Source organism: Crotalus tigris, unplaced genomic scaffold, assembly GCF_016545835.1.
Source record: "Crotalus tigris isolate CLP2741 ecotype Arizona unplaced genomic scaffold, ASM1654583v1 scf7180000020719.984301794:720406, whole genome shotgun sequence".
Taxonomy (NCBI): Eukaryota; Metazoa; Chordata; class Lepidosauria; order Squamata; family Viperidae; genus Crotalus; species Crotalus tigris.
Window position 1 is genome coordinate 309,506 of NW_024098147.1, and position 17,168 is coordinate 326,673.

The window sequence follows — 17,168 nt, forward strand, 5'->3', positions numbered from 1 at the left end:
AAGATCACCCAGTCTGACTACATACAATGGCACCACAAAGTAGCAACAATGGGGCACTGGAAGATCTGCAAGAAACATACCCTTTGCCTGCAAGCAAGAATTGGTGACACCATTCTACTATTCTGTTCTATTCTATTCTATTCTATTCTATTCTATTCTATTCTATTCTATTCTATTCTATTCTATTCTATTCCATATTCCATATTCCATATTCTATCCCATAATTCTATTCTATTCTATTCTATTCCATATTCCATATTTTCTATTCTATTCTGTTCTGTTCTACTCTATCCTATTCTATTCTATTCTGTAATTCTACTCTATTCTGCTCTGTTCTACTCTACTTTACTCTACTCTACTCTACTCTACTCTATTCTATTCTGTAATTCTATTCTATTTTACTATATTCTGCTCTGCTCTACTCTACTCTATTCTATTCTATTTTGTAATTCTACTCTACTCTACTTTATTCTACTCTACTCTACTCTACTCTACTCTACTCTACTCCACTCTACTCCACTCTACTCTACTCTACTCTACTCTACTCTATTCTATTCTATGTCTGTCCCAGGTCATCGTTAAGATTGAGTCTATTTCATCTTTAATATGAACTTTAAAAAAAACCCCAAGGAATAATAGAATAGAATAGAGCTGGAAGGGACATTGGAGGTCTTCCAGCCCACCGCTCAAGCAGGAGAACTTACACCATCTCAGACAGGCTGGGCTTTGGTTACTCTGGTGCCAAGATGCCACCGGTCATGTCCAAAAAAAGAAACACAAATATTTTTTTAAAATTACTTTCCTAGTGGCAAATGTTTAAAAATAGGTTTGGATGTTATGGTATGCGGTGGTGCCTTCGTATTTTTAGCCACGTTGCCCTGTGGTGGGACGGCCAATAATTTTTTAAAAATAAAGACATCTAATGAAGGAGGATATGTTTTGGTCACCGTGATGTAAAAAAGATGTTGAGACTCTGGAAAGAGTGCAGAGAAGAGCAACAAAGATGATCAGGGGACTGGAGGCTAAAACATATGAGGAACAGCTGCTGGAATTGGGTCTGTCTAGTCTAATGAAGAGAAGGACCAGGGGGGACATGATAGCAGCCTTCCAGTATCTCAGGGGCTGCCCCAAAGAAGAAGAAGTCAAGCTCTTCTCCAAAGCGCCTGAAGGCAGGACAAGAAGCAACAGATGGAAACTAACCAAGGAGAGAAGCAACCTGGAACTAAGGAGAAATTTCCTAACAGGGAGGAGAATTAACCAGTGGAACAGCCTGCCTCCAGAAGTGGTGAATGCTCCAACACTGGAGGTTTTAAAGAAGAGACTGGACAATGGTTTGTCTGAAATGGGATAGGGTTTCCTGCCTGAGCAGGGGGTTGGACTAGATGACCTCCAAGGTCCCTTCCAACTTTATTATTATTTATAATGAAGAGACTGGACAGCCATTTGTCTGAAATGGTGTAGGGTTTCCTGCCTGAGCAGGGGGTTGGACTATATGACCTCCAAGGTCCCTTCCAACTATATTATTATTATTATTATTATTATTATTATTATTATTATATTAGCAGCAGCTCAGGGTTGACAAGAGGCGTCCTTGTTGCTCTCTGCGTTTGGTAGTTTTCTTGCAGATGTTTCAGGACCCAAACATCTGGGTAACATGTTGCCTAGTTTGGGTTATGAAATGTCTGCAAGAAACCCCCCCCCCGCTCGGAGACCACCCGGGACCCCCCTCAATAAATAAATCTGTTTTGTGGAATGAGCCTTCATGGAGGGATCCTAAACTCTGCAGTTCCTGGAGGGAAATGAAATTGGGGTGATGGTGATCATTTTTCTCTTGCTTCACATGATTTGCCCCAGTCATCTCCCATCTTGACTACTGCAAAGCGCTCTACATGGGGCTACCCTTGGAGAATATTTAGAAGCTTCAGCTGCTGCGGAATGTAGCCAAGCAAGCAATTTTGGGTGCCCAGAGAAGGACACACACGACACCTCTGCTCCGCGAACTACGCGAACTACGCTGAAGTGGATCCACTTCAACGTGTTGGTTGTGACCTATAAAGCCCCCCCATAGCAGAGGGCCAGGTTGCCTACCGACCCCTCTTTATTCCATCAGCCCATCCCACCCGATCAGGCCGGTTGCAGGCCTTGTTAGGTAAAGAATTCCAACGGGGGGGGGGGGGATTCCAGGAATGGAGCTTTCTCTGCTGTTGCCCCTGCCCTGTGGAATATTGCACCCCCCCCCCAGTCAGGCAGGCCCCCACTGCTCTGGTCTCCCGGAAAGGGGTGAAAACACAGCTCGGCAGCCTTGTGTGGGGAGCACAGAGAAGCTTGCAGCTGTGGGCCTGGTTAGCGCCCTGGAAGCCCCTCCCCCGCCTTTTCTCAATTCCGGGTTTTAATTATTTTATTCTTGTTTTTAACTGCTTTTATTACAATATGTATATATTGTTTTGGTGTTTTGATGCCTGTATGTACCCCAGATAGATAGATAGATAGATAGATAGATAGATAGATAGATAGATGGATGGATGGATGGATGGATGGATGGATGGATGGATGGATGATGGATGGAGAGAGATAGCTAGATAGAGATAGAGAGATAGAGGGATAGATATAGATAGATCATAGAGGGATAGATATAGATAGATAATAGATGATAGATAATAATAACAATAACAACAATAACAATAATAATAAAGTTGAAAGGAACTTTGGAGGTCATCTAGTCCAATCCCATGCTCAGGCAGGAAACTTTATACTATTTCAGACAAATCATTGTCCAATCTCTTCTTAAAAACTATCTATCTATAGATAGATAAGATAGATAGACAGACAGACAGACAGACAGATAGATAGATAGATAGACAGATGATAGATAGATAGACAGATGATAGAAAGATAGATAGATAGATAGATAGATAGATAGATAGATAGTAGATAGATGATAGATAGATAGATAGATATAGATAGATATAGATAGACAGATGATACATAGATAGATAGACAGATGATAGATAGATAGACAGATGATAGATAGATAGATTAGATAGATAGATAGATAGATAGATAGATAGATAGATAGATAGATAGATAGATAGACAGACAGACAGACAGACAGACAGACAGACAGACAGACACAATAACCCTCCCCCTGAGTAGCAACAGGTTGTGGGGAGACAGACCAGCACCCCATCCATTCCTTCCCCACCCAAAAAAACCTTCCTCTCCTCAGCTGAATGAAACCAAAAGGACACAGTCAGTCTTTAAGATGGATGAGAAGGTGCCCGTTATACTGACTGACTGATTTAAATCACTGACATGGCTGCCTCTCTTACTCCCCATAGCCCTAGCTGACTCCCAACATCACTTACAAAATCAGAATAAACAAAACCCAGAAAAACCCACAATGACATCGCATACCGTACCGCAGCGCCACCACGTCCCCTCAGTCACACATTTGTGTGTTCACTTCCCCCCTAACCCAGTTCCTGAGTGAAAAATCCAGGTCTTTATGATCTTCTGGAAGGCGAAGAGGATGTGGGGGGGGGCTTGAAATCTTGGGGAGAGGCTACCCAAAGATTGGCCACGACAGAAAATGTTGCCCTATCAGGTGGCCTTGTTTGACAGAAGGAACCTGAAGTTCTCCCACCCCACCTGAGCTGGTGGCACAGACAGATACCCTCACCCGTGGCAGGGACAAGAGAACAGCTCACCTGTCCGAAGTTCCATGGGACGGGGACAATGTAGTCCTTCGATCCTTGGTAGATCAGGCCTTGTTGAGTCAACACATACTCAACCAGGTCCTCTTTGCTCTCCATGTAGGTGGAGTCCTCTGGCAAAAAAGAGGAAGCTCAGATGCAGGAGGCAGTTTGGGGATGGAGAGAAGCCCTGACCTAGGAGAACTTCTGCGGAACATCTGTGTCCACCTTCCCCGGGGGGCCTGGTCTTCCAGAATATTGGCCATCTTTGAGCAGGGGGCTGGACTAGAAGACCTCCAAGGTCCCTTCCAGCTCTATTCTATTCTATTCTATTCTATTCTATTCTATTCTATTCTATTCTATTCTATTCCATTTTATTAATTCTATTCTAATTCTAATTCTGTTCTATTCTATTATATAATCTGTTATTTCTATTCTATTCTATTCTACATTCTATTCTATTCTATTCTATTCTATTCTACAATCTATTCTATTCTATTCTATAATCTGTTATTTCTATTCTATTCTATTCTATTCTATTCTATTCTATTCTATTCTATTCTATTCTATTCTATTCTATTCTACAATCTTTCTATTCTATTCTACAATCTATTCCATTCTATAATCTGTTAATTCTATTCTATTCTATTCTATTCTATTCTATTCTATTCTATTCTATTCTATTCTATTCTATTCTATTCTATTCTATTCTACAATCTTTCTATTCTATTCTACAATCTATTCCATTCTATAATCTGTTAATTCTATTCTATTCTATTCTATTCCATTCCATCCCATCCCATCCCATCCCATCCTATCCTATTCTATTCTACCAAAGCCCTCCAAAATCATTTGCTTGATGCAACATCTGATACTGTATTTCACCCCTAGAAACTCCCAGCCACCTTGGCTGAGGATCATGGGAGTGGGCAATCCAGCCCACGTCCCAAGTACGCCCCACTGAGCACGGTCAACCTGGCGAAACCACCTTGAAGCAAAGAATGAACAAAGATAGATGGCTTCTCCTAAAAAAAAATAGACCGGGTTTCATTCTTTGCTGTCAGCAAAATGGAGAGCTTTCCTCTTATCAGCACCAAAGAAAAGCTTCAGGAAGGTGAGGATAATGGGAATTGATTAGTTTATCAACAGTCCCCTTGAAGCAAACCGTGTGTTGTTGGTTTGTTGGTTTGCGTTTGAAAAAAATAAGGTTATGTTTTCAAGGTTGATTGAGATCATCCCTTGAGGTTCTCCATGATGTTCAGTTGGACTGCAGCTGTCCTTGGACAAGGGGACAATTTGTAGCTTTCAGCTGGGCCCCAGAAGGTAAAGATGACCCCAGGGGTGTCCACGGAGCAGGTCAAAAAAGTCAAGATGGCAGCTTAAATGAAACTCTGATGGTGGAGTCTGCATCACACCCAGGTGGCTTCCAGCTTGACTTGTTTGACAATGTCCTTCAGATCCTCCCGTGATGACCCATCTTAGCCACCAAGAAGAGATGGTTTTTCTGGACATGAGCCAGGATGGAGGGTGGCTGAGAAGCTACCTAGGAAAATTCCTCAGGAACCCCAAAATATGAGGGGGTTCTTCCAGAAACCTGGTCAAGGAACTAGGAGCGTTCCTTCAACGTACGGCCACCACTGGCCCAGAATTTCCACCGTAAGCAAGGCAGCTGTAGAAGAGCATCATACCCAATTTTATGACCCATTTTTTGCCACAATTCTTAAGCGAACCACTGCAGTCGTTAAGTGAATCACACAGTCAGTAAGTGAATCCAGCTTCCCCCACTGACTGCACTTGTCGGAAGAAGAGACTGGACAGCCCTTTGTCTGAAATGGTGTAGGGTTTCCTGCCTGAGAAGGGGGTTGGACTAGATGACTTCCAAGGTCCCTTCCAACTTTATTATTATTATTATCGATCATCGCACAGTCAGCCAGATGTTCAGACTGGATTGGCATTTTGTCTACCTATCGAGTCCTTACCCAGGACCTGGGATAGGCAGATGTGGATGTTTGATGGTATTACAGATATCGTCGCAGGATGGAAGCAGTTCCTAATAAGGCTGCCTTTTGCAATTGACTAATAGCGAATTTGTCAATGCCAATGGTGTTCAAGTGGTGCTCCAGTTGTTTTGGGATTGCACCCAAGGAGCCTATGACTATTGGTACTACCCTTGCTTGCTTTTGCAACAGTCTTTCTATTTCTATTTGTAGGTCTTTGTATTTTGTTATCTTCTCCAGTTCTTTCTCTTCTATTCTGCTATCTCCAGGCACTGCCACATCCACTATCCAGACTTTTTTGTCTTTCTTATCGACAATTATTATTATTATTATTATTGATCATCGCACAGTCAGCCAGATGTTCAGACTGGATTTGGCATTTTGTCTACCTGTCGAGTCCTTACCCAGGACCTGGGATAGGCAGATGTGGATGTTTGATGGTATTACAGATATCGTCGCAGGATGGAAGCAGTTCCTAGCAAGGCCGCCTTTTGCAATTGACTAATAGCGAATTTGTCAATGCCAATTGTGTTCAAGTGGTGCTCAAGTTGTTTTGGGATTGCACCCAAAGAGCCTATTACTATTGGTACTACCCTTGCTTGCTTTTGCCACAGTCTTTCTATTTCTATTTGTAGGTCTTTGTATTATCATTATTATTATTATTATTATTATTATTATTACTACAAGGCAGCTGGGATGGTCACAAATGGCGATCACACAATGGTCCTAAATATCTGCTGGTTGTGAAGCACCTAAATTGTGATCAAACGATTGTGGGGAGGCAGCGAAGGTTGTGTGAGGATCCATTATAAATCTTTTTTTTTTCCAGGACCACTGTAACTTTTGGACGGTCACTAAATGAACAGTCGTAAATTGAGGACTACATGTATTCGGGTCTTTGTGCCCTAAACTCTCATTTTGTATCCGTTCCAAGCCTCTGGGCCAAGCTCCAGGCCTTCCTTGCCTAGCACCACTCCAGCAATTAAGGCTTTCCCTTAATTAATTAATGAGCTGCAGACCGAAAACTAAAGTGGTTCCATCCCTCCCTAGCTGTGATGCAAGGAATGGAAAACGCCCTGCGCCTCCCTGGGCAACAGGGAAGAATAAATAACATTTTCCAGTTGTGCTCTGGGTGAGTTTTTCTAAGCCCTGTGAATTGATTGGGGGGGGGGAGGTGTTGGGGATGTTTCTGATTAGTAAACTGAATAAATTTTAAAATAAAATTAACAGGGAACTGTGTTCTAGTTTGGTAGTGAAGCCTCTGCAAGAAAACCACAAAGCTCAGAGAGCATCAAGGACTCCAGAGTCATCGTCGTCCTCCTCCTCCTCTTCCTCCTCCTCCTCCTCCCCCCCACAAACCTCCTTCCCTTCTAGCACTGATGATGTTACCTAGATGGGTTATGAAACATCTGCAAGAAAACCACCCAGCTCAGAGAGCACCAAGGACCCCACAGTCCTCCTCCTCTCTGCAAACCCCCCTCCCTTCTAGCACTGATCACGTTCCCTAGTTGGGTCATGAAACGTCTGCAAGAGAGCCATCAAGCTCAGAGAGCACCAAGGACCCCACAGTCTTCCTTCTCTTCCTCCTCCTCCTCCTCCTCCTCCTCCTCCTCCTCCTCCTCCTCCTCCTCTCTGCAATCCCCTTCCTTTCCAGCACTGATGATGTTACCCAGTTGGGTCATGAAAGGTCTGCAAGAAAACCACCCAGCTCAGAGAGCACCAAGGACCCCAGTCTCCCTCCCCCTTTCTGCCAATTCCCCTCCCTTCCGCCACTGATGATGTTCCCTAGCTGGGTCTTGACCCCATCATTAACGTCTCCTCCCCAAAAGCTCTGCCATTCCCAAAACTGCCCCCTCCCACGGGGAGGCCTCTTCCGGCCCTCTGCCCGGGGAAAGCAGCAGAAGATCTTGGAAGCCCATCCGGTCTTGTGGGATCCTCCAAGCCCCCTCACCCCGCTAAGCGGGGCTTCCTCTTCCCTTCATCTGGCAGGTCTTTAGCCCAAAGGCTGGTGGAGTCCAGGAAACCAGGACAGGGGTCAGCCAGGGAACAGGAGGTCCTGGAGTGACCTCAGTGAGGTCACCGGAGGCAGGGAACAGCCCTGGAAGCCTTCCAGCCCCAGCTCCTCTAAGGCTCCTCCGTTCCCACTCAGGCTGGTTAGTGCCCTGGGTCTTCTGAATCAGAGAATGACGATGTTGATGGGGCCTCAGAGGTCTTCTAGTCCAACCCCTCTGGACTTGAATAGAATAGAGCTGCAAGGGACCTTGGAGGTCGAATAGAATAGAATGAAATGGTATGGAACGGAACGGAACTGAACGGAACGGAACAGAACAGAACAGAACAGAACAGAATAGAATAGAATAAGAAATACAATAGAATAGAGCAGAATTACAAAGAATAGAATAGAATAGAATAGAATAGAATAGAATAGAATAGAATAGAAGAGAAGAGAAGAGAAGAGAAGAGAAGAGGAGCTGGGTGGGTGGGACCTTGGAGGTCTTCTAGTCCAGCCCCCTGCTCAAGCAGGAGGACCTATACCATCTCAGACAAGTGACTGTCTAGTCCAGTGGTTCTCAACCTTTTTAATGCCGCGACCCTCAACCGGTCGTAAGTCGAGGACTACTCAACCGGTCGTAAGTCGAGGACTACTCAACTGGTGCAGCACCGTTTGCAGAAGGGGACTTTTGGCGGGCTCATCAGGGCAGAGACAGCCTGGACAATTCCTATTGGCTTTTGAAAGCCAATAGAATTAGACTCTATTCAAGAGAGTCTATTCTATTGGCTTTCAAAAGCCAATAGAATAAAAGGGAGTAGCACAGCTAAGGAAAAGGGGGGAAAAATGGCGGACTGCGTTGTTTGGCGACCCCCGTGAAATGGTCGTTTGACCCCAAACGGGGTCCCGACCCACAGGTGGAGAACCACTGGTCTAGTCTCTTCTTAAAAACCTCCAGTGATGGAGCCCCCGCGATTTCTGGTGGCAAGCTGTTCCACTGGCTAATTGTCCTCACTGTCAGGAAGCTTCTCCTTGGTTCCAGGTTGTTTCTCTCTATGACTTCACCTACGTCTCTGTGTATTTATTTATGTATCTATTTTTCTCATGTCACCCCAGTCCTTCTTTTAATAAAACTAGCCATACCCAATTCCGTTCTTCATATTTATTCTCCAGCCCTCTAATCATCTCTGTTGCTCTTTTCTGCACTCTTTCCAGATTCTCAACATCTTTTTTTTATATTGTGATGACCAAAACTGAACATCAGCAACATCAACATCCGTCAACACGTCAGACTTGAGTCCAATATTTTGGTCACCGCAGAATAAGAGAATTAGTAATAGTAATAGTAGTAAAGTTGGAAGGGACCTTGGCGGTCATCTAGTCCAACCCACTGCTCAGGCAGGAGGCCCTACACCATTTCGGACAAATGGCTGTCCAGTCTCTTCTTAAAAACTTCCAGTGTTGGAGCCTTCACCCCTTCTGGAGGCAGGTTGTTCCACTGGTTAATTGTTCTCACCGTCAGGAAGTTTCTCCTTAGTTCTAGGTTGCTTCTCTCCTTGCTTAGTTTCCATCCGTTGCTTCTTGTCCTGCCTTCAGTGCTTTGGAGAATAAGTTGACCCCCTGTTTTCAGTGAGAACCCCTCAAGTATTGAAACACTGCTCTACTGTCCCCCCTTGTCCTTCTCTTTGTTAAACTAGACACACCCAATTCTCGCAACTGTTCCTTATATGTTTTAGCCTCCAATCCCCTAATCATCTTTGTTGCTCTTCTCTGTACTCTTTCTAGAGTCTCAACATCTTTTTTACATCGTGGTGACCAATCCTCTTCTTTGTGACAGCTACTCAAATCATGGAAGATAACTGTCCTATCGCCCCTGGTCCTTCTCTTCTTCACACCGAGTCCTCTCAATCGTCCATCGTATGGTTTAGCCTCCAGACCCATATCCACCCTTGTTGCTTTTCTATGCCCAAGAGATGCCCACAAGGAGACTAGCCATCCTCTCCACATCTGGAGATTGAAACAGACTGGACCTCCAATCCCCAAGAGCTTTCAGCTCGCCTCTTGGAAGTTGCTTCTCTCTCATCTATGGGGTCTTCAGAGAACATTGGGGTTCTCAGTCACTCAGTTTGAGTGACCCACAATAAGGGGGCTAATATCTACCCTGTTCCTCAGGACGTCTTCCCCGTCTTAGTGACAAATTATGGACAGGAAGAGGGCCCCACGATATCTCAGTTCAAAAGCCCTTTGGAGTTGATCTCCTGCCATAGGCAGAGGGTTAGACTAGAAGACAAAGATGATCGGGGGACTGGAGGCTGAAACATAAAAAGAACGGCTGCTGGAATTGGGGATGTCTAGTTTAATGAAGAGAAGGACGAGGGGGGACGTGATAGCAGTCTTCCAGTGTCTCAGGGGCTGCCCCAAAGAAGAGGGAGTCAAGCTATTCTCCAAAGCGCCAGAAGGCAGGACAAGAAGCAACGGGTGGAAACTAACCAAGGAGAGAAGCAACCTGGAACTAAGGAGAAACTTCCCGACAGTTAGAACAATTAACCAGTGGAACAACCTGCCTCCAGAAGCGGTCAATGCTCCAACACTGGAGGTTTTTAAGAAGAGAATGGACGGTCTGAAATGGTGCCTGAGCAGGGGGTTGGACTAGATGACTTCCAAGGTCCCTTCCAACTTTATTATTATTACTACCTCCAAGATCCCTTTGGACCCTATTATCCTACGTTCTGTGTTCAGGAATCCACCAACGGTGGGACAAGCTGAAGTTGTGTTTCTTGGCTGCCACTCCTGGGAGTTGTTCACCCAGTAAAAGCAAGTAAGAAAAACAAAACCACAAAGGTAGTAACCGAGGCCATCAACGCAGCTACTGGATAATGCTGGATATAAACCTTTCCGCTCAACAAATGCTTCCTGTCCTGTGGGAAGATGTCTTTGTTGTGTGAGATGCCTCCACTTGGAACTGCAAAAGGCTAATTGCAATGACGCCTTCCATATACAAGGGCTGGGCTCTAAGACCTTGTTTATCTAACCAGGGTTTCCAAAGCACACAAAAATTAGCCGAGTTTGTCAGGCAACATCCTAGACCAGAAGCAACGCAATTGCGTGATGGGACTTGTTCACGGGAACGCAACAGATCCCTGTGCTCAGCCACTTGACGGTTGAGAATTCGCTCTAGCAGAGACCCCACGTGTAATCAGCTAGTCCTTGGCTAACAAACATCCGTTTACTGCAGTGGTTCTCAACCTTTTTAATGCTGCGACCCCCAACCAGTCGTAAGTCGAGGACTACTCAACTGGTCGTGAGTCGAGGACTACTCAACTGGTGCAGCACTGTTTGCAGAATGGGACTTTTGGCGGGCTCAGCAGGGCAGAGACAGCTTGGACCATTCCTATTGGCTTTTGAAAGCCAATAGAATTAGACTCTATTCAAGAGAGTCTATTCTATTGGCTTTCAAAAGCCCATAGAATAAAAGGGAGTAGCACAGCTAAGGAAAAGGGGGGGGGGGAAATGGCGAACTGCATTGTTTGGCGACCCCCATAAAATGGTCGGTCGACCCCAAATGGGGTCCCGACCCACAGGTGGAGAACCACTGGTTTAGTGACTGTTCAAAGTCACCACATCATTGAAAAAAAAATGACACGATTGTTTTTCACATTTACGACCGCTGAAACGGCAACTGACTCCTATTTATGACGGTCACAGCCTCCCCCCCGGGGGTTACGCGATCCGCTTTTGCGACCTTCGGACAATGGGGCAGCAGAGTCATTTAACAACCGCGTCACCAACTTGACAATCACAGCGATTCGCTTTGTAAAGTGTGGCAAGGAAAATTGTCCGCTGGGGCAAAACCCACGCCACAACGGTGTTGCTTAGCAATGGAAATCGCGGGGTCCGTTGCGGACGTACGTTGAGGACTGCGTGCACCTGAACATCAGGAAGGAGTTAGGAGAATCATCTCCGAAGCCCTGGGAAGTTGCTGCTAGTCAGCGTAGGTCACAATGTTTCCCAAACTTGACAATTTTAAGGCATGTGGACTTCAACTCCCAGAATTCCACAGCCAGCGTTGCTGGCTGTGGAATTCTGGGAGTTGAAGTCCTCATGCCTTAAAATTGTCAAGTTTGGGAAACACTGGCGTAGGAAGATCCTTCTCCAAGGTGGATCCCTCAAGATGGGTCGGATCTTCCACGCAGGAGAACCTCACCTGATCCTCTGGGCAGACGGTGCTGGAAGGGATCTAGTTTGGAAGAAGGCGACCTCGCTGGTTGCTCCCTGGGCGGGGAGGGGCCTTACCTGGACACCAGGGGTTGAAGAGCAGGACGAATTCGCCCAGGGGGAAGCTGGAGCCCTGATACTGGGTGGAGGCGTCCAGCACCAGGCGGTAGCGGCCGATGCGGGCGTCCGGAGGGGAGGCGATGGCGACGGAGAGAGAGAGGCCCTCCTGCTGCTCCACGGCCGAACTCCAGGACGGTCCCTCCAGGGAGCAGGAGAGAGGGAAGGGGGCCCGGGTGCCGGAGGTCTCGATGGGGCAAGGTCCTGCGGAAGGGAGGGAGGGAGGGAGGGAGGGAAGGAGGGAGGAAGGAAAGGGATTGACAGAGGGAAAGAGGGAGGAAGGGAAGGTGAGAGGAAGGGAAGAATGGAGGAAGGAAAGGATCGACAGAGGGAAAGAGGGAGAGAGGGAGGAAGGGAGGAAGGGAAGGAGGGAGGGAGGAAGGAAAGGATTGACAGAGGGAGAGAAGGAGAGAGGGAGGAAGGGAGGGAGGAAGGGATTGACAGAGGGAAAGAGGGAGGAAGGGAAGGAGAGAGGAAGGGAAGAATGACGAAAGGAAAGGATCGACATAGGGAAAGAGGGAGAGAGGGAGGAAGGGAAGGAGGGAGGGAGGGAGGAAGGAAAGGATTGACAAGGAAAAGAAGGAGAGAGGGAGGAAGGGAGGGAGGAAGGGATTGACAGAGGGAAAGAGGGAGGAAGGGAAGGAGAGAGGAAGGGAAGAATGACAAAAGAAAAGGATCGACATAGGGAAAGAGGGAGAGAGGGAGGAAGGGAAGGAGGGAGGGAGGGAAGAAGGGAGGAAGGAAAGGATTGACAGAGGGAGAGAGGGAGAGAGGGAGGAAGGGAAGGAGGGAGGGAGGGAAGAAGGGAGGAAGGAGAGAGGGAGAGAGGGAGGAAGGGAGGGAGAGAGGGAAGAAGGGAGGAAGGAATGGATTGACAGGAAAAGGGGGAGAGGGGGAGGGAGGAAGGGAGGGAGGGAGGGAAAGAGAGAAGAAGGAAGGAAGGGATTAACAAAGAGGGAGGATTGAAGGAAGGAAGGAAGGGAAGAAAGGAATGAAGGAGGGTAGGGGAGAGAGAGAGAAGAAGGGGACAGGTGAGTTCATCTATCCTTCCAAGGTCTCATGGGAGTTTCAGGGCCCGCCCCTTGTGGTGCTGGTGTGTGTGTGTGTGTGTGTGTCTGTGTCTGTGTGTCTCTCTCTGTGTGTGTATGTGTCCTTTCAGGAAGCTGCTAATGGCACAAGGGGAAAAGGTGTCCCACAAGGAAGACTTGGCATCAGCTGCCGGCAAACTCTCTCTTTTTCTACAGATTGCTCCGCAGTCTAGATCAGTCTGTCTCAAACTTGATCACCGGAAGATGGGCGAACTTCAACTCCCAGAATTCCCCGGCCAGCAAGGAGACCCCCCCCCCAAGGAGAGGAGAGGTCAACCTATCTTGGGTCCCCAAACACCTTAAGCCCAGTCCTTGCCTTGCCCGGCTCTTCGGCTCCCCCCCCCACTGCCCGGGGCAGCTCCTGGCAAGCTTTTGGGGCCGTGCCCAGGTGCCAGGGGGCTGGCAAGCTTCCCCCCCCCCCACGCTCTCCTGCCAAGGGCTGCCTGGCTGTTGGGAGCTCCCCCCCCCCGGGAAAGCAGGGGGGGGGGTTCTGGGTGGCCACTGCAAACCCCTGGTGAGGAGGGGAGCTCATTGGCCAATAGGTGTGCAGGTGTGTTTCTCTCTCTCTCTCTCTCTCTCTCTCTCTCTCTCTCTCTCTCTCTCTCTCTCTCTGTCTCCTCATCTCATCCAGAACATCTACAGTCCCCCCCCCCCTGAAGATTAGGCTTCTTTACCACAAGCTCTGTTGGCATCTCATAAAGGCTGGGCTGATAGTCAAGCAAGCGGAGCACCTGCCCCACCCTGGCTGTAAACTTCCATTGGCATCTCTCCCTCCTTCCCTCTTTCCTTTCCTTTCCTTTCCTTTCCTTCCCTTCCTTTCCTTCCCTCCTTCCTTTTCCTTCCTTCCCACCTTCCCTCTCTCTCTATCCTTCCTCTTCCTTTCCTTTCCTGACTTTTCCTTTCCTTTCCTTTCCTTCCCTTTCTCCTTCTTTCTCCTTTCCTTCTCTTTCTCCCCTCCCCTCCCATCTCCTTCCCTCCTTCTTTCCTTCCCTCCCCTCCCTCCCTCCCTTTTCCTCCCTCCCTCTGCCCACTGCCAGGACAGGCTGCCCGCTTGCCCTCCTGCCCATTTGGCAGAAGGATGGGCGTCTTTCAATCAGAGGCCGTGGGTGAAAACACACAGCAGCCTCGAGGGAGGGGTGTGTTTGCCTCCCCCTCCAGCTGGCCACTGGCAGTCTGAGAAGCCGTCTGGCCCCCCCCCCCCCCCGCTTGGCCAAGCGCTGACTCAGCAGCCCCCCCCCCAAGGGACGAGACACGGGGCACACGAATACCTGCCCTTCCCCTCCGGACAAGGGTCCATTCATTCTTGCAAAGAAGGGGGGGAGGTGTCACTTCCTAGGACGGGTCTGCCAACTCCTAGCTGCCCAGCCCAGCCTCTACCTCCCCCCCCCCATGCCAGCAACACCGGCTCTTTGTGCCGAGAGGCCAGGACAGATGGGGGTGGGGGGGGAGGCTGCAGGACAGACCCTCCTTCAGGTTTGCCTGCCAGGACCCCGACGATGATGACTCTGCCTTCCGCACAGACAGAGACCCTTTTCATCCAGGTCCAGGAGCTGGCAGGGTGCCCCTTGCTGGGGGGGGGGGAGAGAGAGCGGGAGGGATGGAAGTCAGGGTCACCTTTTGGCCAAGCAGAGTTGGGGGTCTCCTCTTGCCCACAACCCAAATCCCCAAATCTCTCCGTCAATTACAGGACGTTGGTCACAATCCACCAGGGTCTGTAGATGGCACGGCACAGCCCCGATATATTCTCAATGCCCCTTTCCTTGCAAGGGGGAGGGGGAGCTGCTCTCTTGACTTCCCTTTTTAAAATTTGGATTTAAAACCAGTTTCTATGGATGGGTGGACTTCAACTCCCAGAATTGCTCAGTCAGTTAAAATGGGTGGCCTTCAACTTCCAGGATCCCCAGCTAGCTAAGATGGATGGGCAACAACTCCCAGGATGCTCCAGCTAGCTATGATGGGTGGATCTCAACTCCCAGGATCCCCAGCTAGCTATGATGGGCGGACCTCAACTCCCAGGATCCACAGCTAGCTAAGACGGGTGGACTTCAACTCCCAGGATGCTCCAGCTAGCTAAGACGGGTGGACTTCAACTCCCAGGATGCTCCAGCTAGCTAAGATGGGTGGACCAACTCCCAGGATGCTCCAGCTAGCTAAGATGGGTGGACCAACTCCCAGGATGCTCCAGCTAGCTAAGACGGGTGGACTTCAACTCCCAGGATCCCCAGCTAGCTAAGACGGGTGGACTTCAACTCCCAGGATGCTCCAGCTAGCTAAGACGGGTGGACTTCAACTCCCAGGATGCTCCAGCTAGCTAAGATGGGTGGACTTCAACTCCCAGGATCCCCAGCTAGCTAAGACGGGTGGACTTCAACTCCCAGGATGCTCCAGCTAGCTAAGATGGGTGGGCAACAACTCCCAGCGTGTCCCAGCTAGCTAAGATGGGTGGACTTCAACTCCCAGAATTCCTTACCTTCTGGGGGTTAAAGTCCACCCATCATGCATCTCCCAAGCTTAATGACTGATGTTTGGCAATTAATGCTTAATAGAACATGACAAAGATATGCTACGAAAGGTACCTGGATATCAAAACAAGAAATATAAACATTTTTTGAGCTTGGTAGCAAAATCTCTGGAGACACTCAATCATCCAAGTCAGGGTTGTCCCAAATGTGATTTTTTTTTTTTCCAAAAGGCAACTGGACTTTCTTGGTGTTATTTTTCTTTGAAAATGTTTCACTTCTCATCCAGTTCTGAAGAAGCTTCTTGAATAAGAAATATTTTCAAAGAAAAGGAAACACACACAAGAAATTGCAGCTGCCTTTTGGAAAAAAAGCACCTTTGGGATAAAATCTCTGCTCTACTTAAAAAAGAAGAGAAAAATATCCCTAAGTATAATATAGATATCACATATAATGAACTGTTGCAGGAACCAGGTATATGTAGTTTAGTGAAAAGAAGGACCAGGAGTGACATGATAGCAGTCTTCCAATATTTGGGGGGCTGCCACAGATAAAAGGGGAGTCAAGCTATTCTCCAAAGCGCCTGAAGGCAGGACAAGAAGCAACGGATGGAAACTAAATCAGGGAGAGAAGCAACCTAGAACTAAGGAGAAACTTCCTGACAGGGAGAACAATTAACCAGTGGAACCGCCTGCCCCAAGAAATGGTGAATGCTCCAACACTGGAAGTTTTTAAGAAGAGATTGGATGGCCATTTGTCCGAAATGGTCTCCTGCCTGAGCAGGGGGTTGGACTAGATGACCTCCAAGGTCCCTTCCAATTCTGTTATTCTGTTAAATATTTCACGTCTGACTTGCCCGTTCTTTGCTCTCCAATCCTTTTGCCATGCAAGTATAAACTTTACAAATTCTACCCTGAATGTTTATCTTTGCCTTACTGTGTGACGTATAATCCAGATGGAAGCTATTGTTGATTAAGTCTACTTCTGTTATGTATCTATATAGTAGTGTTCCAATATTTGAGGAGCTCCTATAAAGATGGGAGGGTCAACTTATTCTCCAAAGCCCCTGAAGGCAGGACAAGAAGCAACGGATGGAAACTCATCAAGGAGAGAAGCAACCTGGAACTAAGGAGAAACTTCCTGACAGTGAGAACAATTAACCAGTGGAACTACCTGCCTCCAGAAGCGGTGAATGCTCCAACACTGGAAGTTTTTAAGAAGAGACTGGACGGCCATTTGTCCGAAATGGTATAGGGTTTCCTCCCTGAGCAGGAGGTTGGACTAGATGACCTCCAAGGTCCCTTCCATCTCTGTTAATCTATGTTCTACTGCTGGTTTCTGTATTGCTGATTTTCATGACTTTTTTAACCTCCCCTCCCAGTGCAGACATTCCTGTCTATGACTTCAAAGAGGAATCACCCCAAGCTGCTGAGGACTTGTTCAAGGCTAACCTCTGGGTGGAAACAGATTCACAAGAGGCCCCGAACATCGTTTGGCCATCAAATTGCAATCTTGGTTTTGAGAATGGAGAAGGACCCCAGCCAGGGAGGGAAGGAGGGAGGGAAGGAATGCAGAATAGCAGAACAACAGAGTTGGAAGGGAAGTGGGAG

General features: G+C 47.7%; 1 protein-coding gene across 1 annotated transcript in view; it reads right to left on the reverse strand.

Moving 5' to 3' along the window:
- TGM2 (transglutaminase 2) overlaps positions 1–17,168 on the reverse strand; it is a 68,512-nt gene that overhangs the window by 35,837 nt on the left and 15,507 nt on the right. Inside the window, exons 3-4 of the mRNA XM_039368191.1 lie at positions 11,973–12,215; positions 3,708–3,826 (exon numbers count right to left, since the gene is read on the reverse strand). Coding sequence (XP_039224125.1) covers positions 3,708–3,826; positions 11,973–12,215 — 362 coding nt within the window. The remainder of the gene's footprint in view (positions 1–3,707; positions 3,827–11,972; positions 12,216–17,168) is intronic.